Source organism: Lethenteron reissneri, unplaced genomic scaffold (assembly GCF_015708825.2).
Source record: "Lethenteron reissneri isolate LAM-NWPU_2019-01 unplaced genomic scaffold, ASM1570882v1 scaffold_1845, whole genome shotgun sequence".
NCBI classification, from domain to species: domain Eukaryota; kingdom Metazoa; phylum Chordata; class Hyperoartia; order Petromyzontiformes; family Petromyzontidae; genus Lethenteron; species Lethenteron reissneri.
Genome location: NW_026891603.1, coordinates 352,261 through 364,958, shown reverse-complemented (window position 1 = coordinate 364,958; position 12,698 = coordinate 352,261). Strand labels below are relative to the sequence as shown.

Below are 12,698 nucleotides of genomic sequence, written 5' to 3'. Positions count from 1 at the left end.
TCGGCACGCTTCATAGAAGGTGCTCTAAATTGACTGCAATGTACTGGGTGTGTCCGAAAATGAATACAACATACCGAGAAACGGAACGTTGAATAGTTTAATTGTTATTCGATGAAACACGCAGTAGTAGTGCTAGTTGGGATTTCGCGACCAATATTATCCATAAGACATGTTTTGGGTTAGATCGCGTAAGTATAAATACGTCGTTAAACTAGCCAATAAGTAAGGGTTTGTGTCACGTAAGCAAAACGTGGTGCCAATTCGTTACTGGTTCAGCACTAACCGGTTGTATGTTGGAGCGTAAACCCATAACCTTTACCATTCGAGTACGGTGATGTTTCACAGGTAATTACAACCAGCCTCGTCAGGCGATGAAGCTGGTTGTGTTGAGTGGTGGCGGGTTTAACGACGTATTTATATTCTTTGGTTCTTTCGGAAAAATCACGTAGGTATAAAATAAAATAAATCACGACATTTCGATAGCAACATAAGCGGTCGTCCTCAGGCGAAAAAAAGATAAATAATCCAGCATTGGAACTGCTGAACTAACGAGAGAGCAGCTACAACAAGGCTATATATGTGGCAATGGGCAAGCAAGCGGGGTCTGAGCTATAAAGGAAGTCCACCCCCGGAAGCAAGCACCTCAGTTGTGTTAATGGGGGATTAGGGAGAGAGGGATTAGGGAGAGAGGGATTAGGGAGGGAGATTACCATTAATGAGCTTCCGTCGCCGTCGCCGTATAAGAGTATCATACCCGCATATGCGCACAACAGCAGTGTTAATGAGAGATTAGCACCATGAGAGTGCAATCCAAGGATGTGAACATGAGAGTGCAATCCAAAGAGAGAGACACAGATAGTCGGAAATAACAGCTGACATAGGCAGGTATGATGGAAACATCACAGTCAGCTAAGACTTTACCTGGTTAATAACGTCCTTCCAATGATTGCTCAATTTGAATCCATCTTCTCGGTTGAAGTCATATCTATGTTTATACAGTATATCTGGATGGCTTCATGAACAGACCATTGATAGTAGCCTAGCCCGAAGGTTTGCAGAGTACCTTGGTCTCGGAAAAACAATATCATGCGAGCCCACAGCGTCATCAATCTTGATTTTAAGCTTTTGTGGCTACAGGAATCCATATTCATCAGGCGAGACAAATACAACAGAAGAACTCCTGCTGTATTTGTCTCACCTGATGACGATTGCTTGTATTGTGATCAAAATGTCGTGATCTATTATTTTGTCTACCTACGTGACTTTACTGAAAGACCCAAAGAATACAGAGTTATCGGTGCAGTGTGATTCCTGTGTTACGTGGGTAGAACGTCGGCATGGCATCTGCAATTTGCGTGCGGTGCGACTGCGCGCGGGGGGTTAGGGGGGACGGTGTGTGCGCGAGAGTGAGTGCGGGGCTGCGGCGTCGATGCGGTGTTGGTAATTTGAGTGTGCATGGGTGAGTCGCGCATGTTCGAGCAAACGACAATAGCATTGTGTGTGAGCAGATTAGAGTTTAATCACCCAGAGGCGCGCGCGCATATTCACGCCGCCGTTTTCAAGCGCCCGGCCTTTGTGCGAAACAAGCGCCTTGCAGGGGCGCGCGCGTGCACGCAGCCGCCCCCACATTGGTGGCGATGTATGCGGGCGTGCGCGGGGGTAACCCCGGGCGGTGGTGAGCCAGCCCGATTTAGCGATGTCTCTCAGAGAGGGCGCTGGCGCGTGGGATGGGGTGGGGCCGATCACTCGATTGGCGGGGAAGCCGGCGAGAGGCGGCCAATGAGGAGGAGGGGGGTGGACGTCGGCCCCCACACGGCCCCCTGGCTATCACAAAAGTGGGCTGATCCCCTCAGCGCATTCTAGGGGTCGGCACGGTTTGGCTCAAACCACCAAACCGCGGTTTGAACCGAACCAAATCGGTTTGGTTTGGCTCTGTTTGAACTGGTTCGGTTTGGTTTGGGGCTACGAAAACCAACTCGGGTTGGCTCGGACAGGGTGGAACCGGCTCAAACTAGTTTGGTTGGTTGTAAAGGCCGAGTACAGCAATATCAAGGACATGATGATGGACATTCTCAACCAGCGCTACCCAGCGTTGACGACGGACGCGGCGCCGAAGGCGGCGCCGCGTGGTGGCATTAACATCCTCTTTGACATGGTCTACGCGCCCAACGCTCACGACGGCGCCGCCTCCGAGGTCGACTGCTTCCTGCTTGAGCCGACTCAGGACCTGAGCATGGACGTCGTCGAGTGGTGGAAGCTGTACGGCGGCAAGTACCCGCGCCTACGACGCGTGGCCCTCGACTATTTGCCTATCCCGGCGTCGTCCGTGCCCTCCGAGAGAGCAAACTCGGCCGCCAAGCGCTCCTTTCTCGACCGACCAAACCTGCACAAGTGCACGTTCAAGGCCGAGATGTGTGTGCGCTCGTGGGCGCGGATGTTGCCTAGTGTTGGGGTTTCACTGCCATTGAACTACCACACTGCGTTCAAGGACATTGGGCGTGCCAAGCTTGAGGAGATGGCTGTGGACGACATCGTCGTCCAGTACTTGCTAGTGAATCTCAATATGAAGAAAGCCTGCGTAGAAATTAGCGATTAATGCACTTGATATTTGTATTGAATGCGAATATTGTTTGCCGCGCATCTTTTCGGTTCAAGCCAACTCAAGAGGTTTGGTTTAGCTTAGTTTGGTTTGGTTTTGGTTTGGTTTGGTTCAGTCGTCGCTAGTTTGGTTTGGTTTGCTCAATTTGAAACCAGTTTGAGTCGGTTCAAACCGTGCCGACCCCTAGCGCATTCATAGCAGCGGACAAAGGAATCTAAAACACGTGGCGGCAGTGGTGATGTTCGTTTTGAAATGTGGCGGGGAAAACCCAGAGGACCGGAGACAAAATCCACGCAGTGACCACCACGGTGAGAGAGAGAGATCGTCAGGGTCCGAGATCGAACCCACGAACTCCTGTAGACCAGGCGAGGTAGTTAACATCTCCTAGCCACCGTGATGATGATGATGAGAGAGACGAAGACTCCAAATATAGCAGCAGCAGGCATCGCCAGGGTCCGGGATCGAACCCACGACCTCCTGTATACCAGGCGAGGGAGTTAACATCTCCTCGCCACCGTGATGATGAGAGAGATAGATGCAGACTCCAAATTTACAGCAGCAGCAGGCGTCGTCAGGGTCAGGATCGAACCCCCGACCTCCTGTAGACCAGGCGAGGTAGTTAACATCTCCTGGCCAACGTGATGATGATGGGGGTGGTGGTGGTGGCGTTGTGGGTGGTGGTGATGATGGTGGTGGTGATGATGGTGGTGATTGGGGTGGTGATGATGATGGTGGTGGTGATGGATGATGATGGTGGTGGTGATGGATGATGATGGTGGTGGTGATGGTGGTGATGATTGTGGTGGTGATGATGGATGATGGTGGTGGTGATAATGGATGATTGTGGTGATGATGGTGGTGGTGATGATGGATGATGATGGTGGTGGTGATGATGGATGATGGTGGTGGTGATGGATGATGATGGTGGTGATGGATGATGATGGTGGTGATGATGATGGTGGTGGTGGTTGTGGTGGTGATGATGATGATGGTGGTGGTGATGATGATGATTGTGGTGATGATGGTGGTGGTGATGATGGATGATGGTGGTGGTGATGATGGATGATGATATTGGTGATGATGATGGTGGTGGTTGTGGTGGTGATGATGATGGTGGTGGTGATGATGATTGTGGTGATGATGGTGGTGGTGATGATGGTGGTGGTGATGATGGATGATGGTGGTGGTGATGATGGATGATGATGGTGGTGGTGATGATGGTGGTGATGGTGGTGATGATGATGGTGGTGGTGATGATGATGATGGTGGTGGTGGTGATGATGATGATGGTGGTGATGATGATGGTGGTGGCGTTGTGGGTGGTGGTGGCGTTGTGGGTGGTGGTGGTGGTGGTGATGGGGAGTTCCGTGGCGTCGTGACCCCCCTACTCAGGAAGCGAGGTTTTGTTCCACTTTCGGCTGTCTCGGCATCCGCCCTGTGCAGCTGTAGTGAGTTCTTATGGAGACGTTGTCGTAAAGGCAACATGGTTTATTCTAGATTTGAAGTTTTCGTGACTGCAGGGATCCATACTCCTTGGTTCTTTCGGTAAAGTTACGTAGGTATAAATAATAAAATAAATATAATAACGACGTTTCGGGCGCAACACAAGCGTCCGTCATCAGGTGGGACAACCACAGCAAGAAAACAATTGCTTAAGTGGGCAAAAGGGCTGCCGTGACAAGAGACTATATAGGTAATAGAAGGGGGGAGGAGCCAGTGAGGAGCGAAAGAGAGGGTGTGGGGTAGGGGGAGTGGAGTGCTGAAGCTAAGACACATACATGGCAAAATGCCGGAGGGAGGCTGAAGAAACTGGAGATGCAGATATGAAGGCAAACCGTAAAGCAGTTAAGGTTTTACCTGGTAAATAACATCCTTTCAATGAGTGCTCAATTTGTGTCCATCTTCTCGGTTGAAGTTATGTCTATGTTTATATATCTGGATGGCTTCATGACCAAACCTTTGATAGTAGCCCTGTATAAACAAAAAAATTATAATATAGTGTACAATACTGTATCCGTGTACAATTCTGTACACTACAGGACGACAAATCGCGGGCGGCTGAACCTCACTGCCTCCTCAATCGAGGCTGGGAACACTGCGTGACCTGGGACCCGCAATGGACTGCTTGGGAGACAAGACGGAGACAAGACGGAGAGGAAGGCGCAGACAAAGGTAGAGACGAGACAAGACGGAGTCGAAGGCTAGACGGTGACGAAATGAAGATTAAATGAAGACGAAATGAAGACGAGATTGCACCGCGTGTTCTTCTGCAGCAGCAGCATAACAGTGGCCAGTGATTTTACAGCGCGTACAGGAATCTCGCGGTTAACCGTCAATGGTCAAGCCGCCACAGGGGGTGCGATCGGCCGACCTCTGTACCTTGATAAACTTGCCATGAAACCGCGAGAGTACTCAGCACTAGATTCACAATGGGAACAAATAACTCCAGCCACTTTTTTATTAAATTAATTGATCGTGTATTATAGCAAGGAAACACCAACAACCTCTTCAATCAAACTGTATCACCCATCCCTCAATGATAATCCCCAAAACAATTATTTAATTAACCCTATTAATAGCCAATTAACACTAAAATAGAGTCATACTGGCATTAAAACGTCAGCTTTATAACAAACAATATACTTCAAAATAATCACAAACCACTAACCTAACCTGCCAAGCACAACCAATCAGCCCGCAATCAACTCTGATTATTGTTGGTTATTTCAGTACGTTTTTGAGCAAGATGGCCAGGATTGGGCAACACTTTTCACCGAGGAAACTGGAGAGCAGAACAGTCTAACTCCGTGTTACTAACCTAACATCAAAACTAAGAATAACATATTTAAGAATCACAGTTCAGAGACAATACACAGCATATACTATGGAACATCAAAAATAAAATATTTTTTTGTTAAATCTCATTAATGGTCCTCAAAATCTATCCGGGCCACTGTTGTTGTTGCAGTGCCCAAGCAGGCTATTATTATTTAATTTTAACAGCACCCCGAGGCACCAACTGAATACCGTGAAGGAAATGTTTGCAATTTAAAAGCAGTGACCTTGAACGCCATCGATCTGGGAAAGACACATGGAAGGTACATTTTCCCTTCAGATGACAACAAAATATTGATCATATTCAATATTGTGTAGACAGGGTACAGTTACTTTTCCTCCGATCTGCTGAAGGAGATTTTATTTTAGTGAGCTCATAACGGTGCTTCGTGGAATGAGGTAGCCTGGCATCTGAGATAAAACGGATAAGAATAAAATAGTTACATCAAGATTATTCAAGGCCCTGACTTGTGACGCATCGATAAAAAAATAAATCAGAATGTACCACATGGCTGTCATTGTGACGTCATAGCACATACTGACTGACGTGGATCGGGAAGCTGTTTCACGCGAAAAAGAGCTGCTGTGAATGCCTCATTATGCCGTGTGCAATCTCCAACGAAACGTGGGGAATAAAAAAGAATTCAAAACCTTACACGCTTTTCCAACATTCCAGTTGCGGCGCCGCAGTGGCAAGGTAGATGTTATCTCCCTCGCCTAGTATGCAGGAGGTCGTGGGTTCAATCCCGTCCCTGATGCCTGTTGTATATTTCTCTGTCCCTGTAGTGGTCGGGAGAATTTTTCTCCGGTTTTTCCCTCCACATTTAGAATCAACATAACACGTTCAGAGTATTAGCTGGGAAAATAATTTGTTTAGTTTAAGGTTGGCCAACAACTTACTTGAATTGAACACCTCTACTGCTGGGTAGCGATGGAAGGTTATAGTTTAACTTATTTTTGTACATTATATCTACACAAGAAGATATCACCCACAATAAACTGGTTAAGCTGGAATCACAATACAGCACTGGTCGTGAGAGTATAATCTAGGAATTAAAACAAATATTGAACATCGTGCTTTAAAAAAATGCGCGAAAAACAAAACAAAAACTCTTTGCAGAGCTTGAATGCAGCGGTTGTATCACAGGTATTTAGTCCATTACAAAGACAAATAGACCCCGTGCAGCCTTCAACAGACTGTTGAGATAAGTGGTGTTGGTGAGTAGCACATATGAGGACCAGCACGGCACATGAAGGGGTGGGTGACCAGCACCACATCAGCCGCCTTTGTCTCCCTGGTGGAAGTATTTATACACTACACCAGGTACTCATTTGAGACTGTGTCAACCTAGGGGAGGCCGAGGACCAGTTCAAATAATCATCACTGATGGTGGCCTTGAGCGGGAATCGAACCTTGGTCGCCGGGTTAGTAATTTATGGCGCTAACCACTACAATACCGCTCCCCACAATTTGTTATACCATTACCAATACCCGCCATTCACCACAAACTGATGGTGATGTCACCATGGCGCCTGTACCAAGCCAGGTGCACTGTAAGGCCACGTGAAGTGTTGAAGGCTCGCTGACAGACGCAGGTGCCATGGGTTGAATGACTGAGATAATTGGAAGATGTATACTGTGCCAACTTGCTGCATTTAAGCCACCCGGCGCTCCGCTTGTTGTTGCGAGCATCGCTCCTCTGTCCTCCATTGTTGTTTGAGGGCAACTGCCTCCAACTGTCCTTCACTAGCCTCTTATATCGAGGCTGATCTTAACACCGCTGGCACGAGTCTTTGGCAAGTCCAATCAGTGCAACATCATCCCGAACCGCATTAGTCCATCTCTTCTACAGGCCGGGAAATGCTCGTTTAGCCTCCTCTATCTGGTCAAACAGAAGTTGCTTGGCCATGCGATGGCTGGGCATTTGGACTACGTGAGTCAGTCAACACAGCCTTACCTGCCAGAGGAGCTCACAGATGAGAATGTATCCAGATCTTTCGAGGATTTGCGAGCCCCTCACACAATCCAGCCTGGTTAAACCCAGGATGGATCGTTGGCAGGCCAGCTGCATGTTTCTAACCAACGCATATGTTCCAATAAAGGGGTCCACTTTCACAAGCGTAGAGAAGAGCATGACTGTGGCCGAGAAGACCCGAAGCTTTGTGTGGAGCAACAGAACAGGTAGCTTCCCCATAGCATTATTCAGCTGATGAAAAGATAGTGCCGCCCGGCAAATTCGGAGACCTCAGCTGTCAAACCGGAGCTGGTAATAAGCACACTGCCCAATTAGGGAAAACTCTCCACTCTCTCCACAACCGCCCCGTCAAGAATGGGGAGCTGAGGAAGTGAAATGTTTGATGGCACAAAATACCCAGAACCAAAGAGTATAGGTGCCTAGTTTTTCTGGGGCTGATAGTAAGGCTCCACCTCTTAGTAGCACACTTAATAGCGCACTCCAGGTCAAGCAGCAGGGCCTCCAACTCCTTCTCTGAGTGAACAGCAATCATCAGATCATCAGCATATTTAACATGATTGACCAATAGGGAGGCATCCCTCGACCGCACCTGAGCATCGATCAGCCTCCCATTGTATCTGTACCAGATTGAAATTTATTTGGTACAGCCATATAAAGCTTCTCAAACTACGTGATCAAAGATGATGTTAAATGTGGGAGCCAGAGGACATCCCTGTCGCACCCAAAGGTGTACTGGGAACAGCTCTGACTCCCAGCCATGTAGCTTTACCTGGGCCTGCCCACCATCATGAAGGCTCTTAATGATTGTGAGCAGAGAGTCAGGGACTCCGAAAGCACGAAGAACAGCACAGAGCCCAGGCCTCTTAATGGTGCCATAGGCCTTGATCAGGTCAATAAAGCAGAGATGTAGGTCTTGTGGGAATTCCCTACACCTCTGCTGTAGCAGACAGACAGAACATATGGCATCTGTGCAGGACAGCCCTTTCCTGAAACCCCATTGGGGCTCTGCAAGCATCTCCTCAGCGTGCCTGGTAAGGCAATGTTGAATACTAATTTTTGCCAGAGGGGGGCAACTATAGCATCCTTCCAATCCTGCGGAACCCTTCCTGTGGTCCAGACATTTGTGATGATGTCATGTAGGGTAGTTTGCACACAGATGCCATCCTCCCCCAGCATTTCACTTGGGAGATTGTATCTGCCCGGCGCTTTTGATCACTCCTCGTACTTCCACCACAGCTGACACTTCAGCTAACCACTCAGAAGGGGTGGATACTTCGGCCAATATTTTAGGCACCGCAGCCCTGTCAGGTTCGTCCCCACCTTGTCCCATGATGTTGTCTGGGCTGAGGAAATTACTCTCCCCCAAGACCACACAGAAATGCTCTCCAAACCTACAGACCTGTTCAAAGGGGTCGGAGATTGGATCGCCGTTCTTTCCCTTAAGGATAGTAATAGGTGAGGTGCTGCAAATTACTTTAATGATGGATTTAGTTATTCGTGATTCGGACTGAGGCATATTCCATCCTGTCAGCATACCGCAGCCACCACTCATCCTTACAGCACTGCATGGCTCTTCGAATCTCCGAGCTAAGGCTGCGGTAAGCCTCCTCATTCTCTGATATTGGATGTTGTAGACGACGGGAGTCAGCCTATCGTTTTCTCTCAACCAGCTGGAACACCTCCTTCTTCAGCTGGGGTCTCTGGGGAGGTGTTGACTACATACTCAATGCAGCCATTGCAGCTGCATGAGCCACAGTCATGAACCTCACCCATTTCCCCTCCGCATCAGGATGGGGGATGCTGCCAACCCCAGCTGCAAGCGATGTTGAAATTGCTGCTTGCAACTATCCTCACCTAGCTGATACCAGGCCACTGTGTGTGTGAATGGGTTCCACCACCGGAGTAGAAGAATGGCAGGCACATCCTACAAATTACAAACCGATGGTCAGTGGGCAGATCAGCTCCACGGTAGGCCCTATATAGTCCAGCAGATGTTCTTGCTTGGACCCGGCGTGCATCCATTATGTTATGTAGATGCGCCGATTCCAGAACAGGGTGTTGGTAATTACAAGCCCATCGGCTGCGCAGATGTCTAGCAGCCTCTTCGTGTTAATATTGAGCTGATCTGACCCATGCCTTCCGATCACTCCAATCATGACCCACTCAGGCATTAAAGTCACCAAACAGGAAGACTCTATCCTGAGGGGGCACTTTAGCAAGCACCTTGGACAGGAGGTTAAACAAGGCATCTGACTCATCGGCTTTGTCTGCATCTCTCTACTGATGCTCATCTTTGGTGGGAGCGTAAGCAACCATTCCCATTGCTCACCTCTAGTTGATGGGGAGGTGAGTCCACTGTAGCCTGTAACTTACAGCTTCTTAGTCAAAAGAAGTGGCACTCCCTGTTGTTTGGCAGTTTCCTACCCCGAGTGGAGAACTGTCCACCCCTCATGATGCTTGAAGCCAGACCCTGTATTTCAGAGGTCCAGGCAGTACTGGTCCATTTCATGACAGAGGAAAGGGAGCCTCTCCTCCACAACCAAACATTCCATTAGGTCCACAAACACACATAATATAATTGTGCCTGGGAACCGAGATTCCAACCATATGAGCACAACTTCCCACCTAGATATGAGGCTCTGTATGACGCCATGAGTTTATATTTGAGTCTATTGTTTTCTATGTGAGTATATGGGTATATATGCGAGTCTATGGGTATCTATATGAATATATCGGTATCTATGTGAGTCTATTGATTTCTACATGAATCTGTGGTTATTTATGTGAGCATATGGGTCTATATTTGAGTCTATTAATTTATATGTGACTCTGTGGGTATCTATGTGAGTATATGGGTGTATGTAAATCTCTGGTAATCTATATTAGTCTGTATATTTGTACGTGAATCTGTTGGTACGTATACAAGTCTATGAGTATATATGCGAGTCTATGGGTATCTATGTGAATCTGTGGGTGTCGATAGGTCGATATTTGAGTCTATTTATGTTTAACTGAGTCTGTGGATAGTTATGTGAGTCTATATAAATCTACGTCCACGGTGAAGTGAATAGTGCACATCTATGACAGTAATCAACCAGGGGAGCAACAGTGCCTGAACGATTAACCTACACAGCAAGGCTCACAGCGCTCTCATGCTGGGTCCACGTCACCTCTCCTGAGAAGCCTAGCAGAGGCCGGCACAGGAGCGTGGACACGAGGCTATTGTGATGCTGCCGTCTAGCACTTTGAACGCAGGGAAGAGTGGAGCACCGAACTGTACGTAAGAGTAGGTGTGCAAGTGGACCCGTGCCTGTGAAACATGGTAGAATGACAGTCGGTTCATGTCACAGTCCAGTAGAATGCCCACCCTGTCGATGTGGCAGCCGCTACGGCCACCATCGCAGCTGATTTCAATGTTGGTTTGCAGTGCGTCATGAAAGGCACTCAGGTTGCCATCGTCCTCGTCATCATCATCGTCTCTGTATTCGATGCACCACGACTCGGCATTTCCGCCCAGCTCCGCATCGCTGGTTTTGCCCCTCCGCTCCATCGACCCGCAGCAGATGCCCACGCACCACCCGTCGCACTCGCTCACGTCCACCTCCCAGTAGTGTAACCCAGAGAAGTAGCCCTCCTCACACAGCGCCTGCCTCCAGTAGGAGAACGCCTCACAGCCCTCCGTCACGTCCCGCCGCCTCCTGAGGGGCCGAGACAGGCTCAGGGCCTTGCCACCATCGTCTGCGTCCAGTTGGTAGTGGAGTGAATCTTCATCAAGGGTTGGGCTCCTGAAATCTTCTCGGACGAAGAACGCACACGGAAAGGACATTGGTTAGTCATCGGCTCCCTTAGCTGGTGGACTGCTCATGCTGTTTTGATACAATGACAAACAACGGTGCTGGAGGCTCCCAAACAACTGAGCTGCCACCGTTCAGATCTTGGGTTTAAGTAGAGGTTTCAGCTGCCGGTGGTTACACTAGGTACTCAGGGGTTTATGACTATGGTCAAAGTGCGATCGCCAAAAAACATACCCGTTGGGTTGTCTCGTAACTATATACACAAGGACAGCGTGTACATCATCAAAACGTGTTTGTTGCATGTTTTACCACAAACAAGATGTGTGAGCCATGCAGACTCGATGATTCCTTGCAAAAGGTGTGTCTATTTGGTGTTTGAACATCTTAACACCTCCTGTATTATTATTATTCTGTTTTACAGAAAGGGTAATAATGCTTATAATTTTTATCATCACACAAACTGATAACTTATCACTCCATCTCCATGGGAGAGTGTCCTTTTAGGTGCATTTCCACCTTGAGCTGCCATTCTGTCTCTTAGTCTGCAACTTCACCCATCGGTCCCGCTAGTAGATGAAACTGCCCAAAGCCCAAACCCACTTAAAGTTCCCCTGCCAAGTCAAGATGATGCCACTAACCTTTGCATTTTTTCTCTGTAATGCGTGCGGCACTCTTTCTGTCTTTCAGTGCAATTCTATGCATGCGACCTCTCCACGCTCATTTGCGCCCCTTTTGAGTGTCCATTCGGGTTGTATACCAGCGTCCCCCCCCCACCCCCCACTTGTGATTCGGTGTGTGCCACAGCAGGTCGTGTGCGTGCTGACGGAACACCCCTCTCCCTGCTGTAGCTCGCCTGGACCGCTGCCGCCCGTTCTCTTGCGCCTCTTCACTTCGTCGCAGTCATTCGTTCCCAAACTCTGAATTCGTAGGCGGCAGCGGCTTTCCTTTGTTTTTGGATGGCGTGGTCACACAGACGTAGTCACATTCATTAATGTGAGATTCGTGTTTTACGCATCTGGTAATTCTCTTCATTTATATTTCCATTTGCGGAATAGCTGATTGCACCTGCCGTGTTCAGTCAGCACGCGATATGGGTATCCCACTTCCCCCGCATGTCAGTGAGCCTTCGAATAGCAGGAGGGTGGTTACAGCCTCAACAGCTCATCTCCATTGCCTATTCTCGTCCTCTTCCCTCCTCCTCACCCCTCCACTCCTTCCTGTGCCTCCCCTGTAGCCCCTTTCGTGATCCCCTAAATAGACCCTCTGTAGTTGCTGTCACTCTTTCCTCAATACCTGGTAGCCCGCTACTACACCATTCCATTCTGTGTCACCGTGTTGTAAGCCATGTTCATCAAGCGCCTGGCGTGAAGGTGCTATATAATTATACGTGTGCAATTAGATTCGATCATCAGATGTACCACTTATTAGCGTTTTCATCGTTATCAAAATATATAACAGGAACGGTGGGTGAGTGATTCGGTGAGTGGGTGAGTT

The 12,698-nt window shown here is 48.5% G+C and overlaps 1 protein-coding gene and 1 pseudogene across 3 annotated transcripts in view; both read right to left on the bottom strand.

The window, feature by feature from the left end:
• The window catches only part of LOC133339337 (E3 ubiquitin-protein ligase TRIM21-like), a 37,785-nt gene extending 33,032 nt beyond the window's left edge, over window positions 1-4,753 (bottom strand). The window contains exon 1 of one of the 3 annotated variants that reach the window (XM_061547463.1): window positions 4,457-4,753. In XM_061547463.1, coding sequence (XP_061403447.1) covers window positions 4,457-4,470 — 14 coding nt within the window. In that variant the 5' untranslated portion in view covers window positions 4,471-4,753. The remainder of the gene's footprint in view (window positions 1-4,456) is intronic. The other 2 variants (XM_061547462.1, XM_061547460.1) reach the window with 2 other exon arrangements.
• A 290-nt stretch (window positions 4,754-5,043) lies between these two features.
• LOC133339338 (E3 ubiquitin-protein ligase TRIM21-like) overlaps window positions 5,044-12,698 on the bottom strand; it is a 31,568-nt pseudogene continuing 23,913 nt past the window's right edge.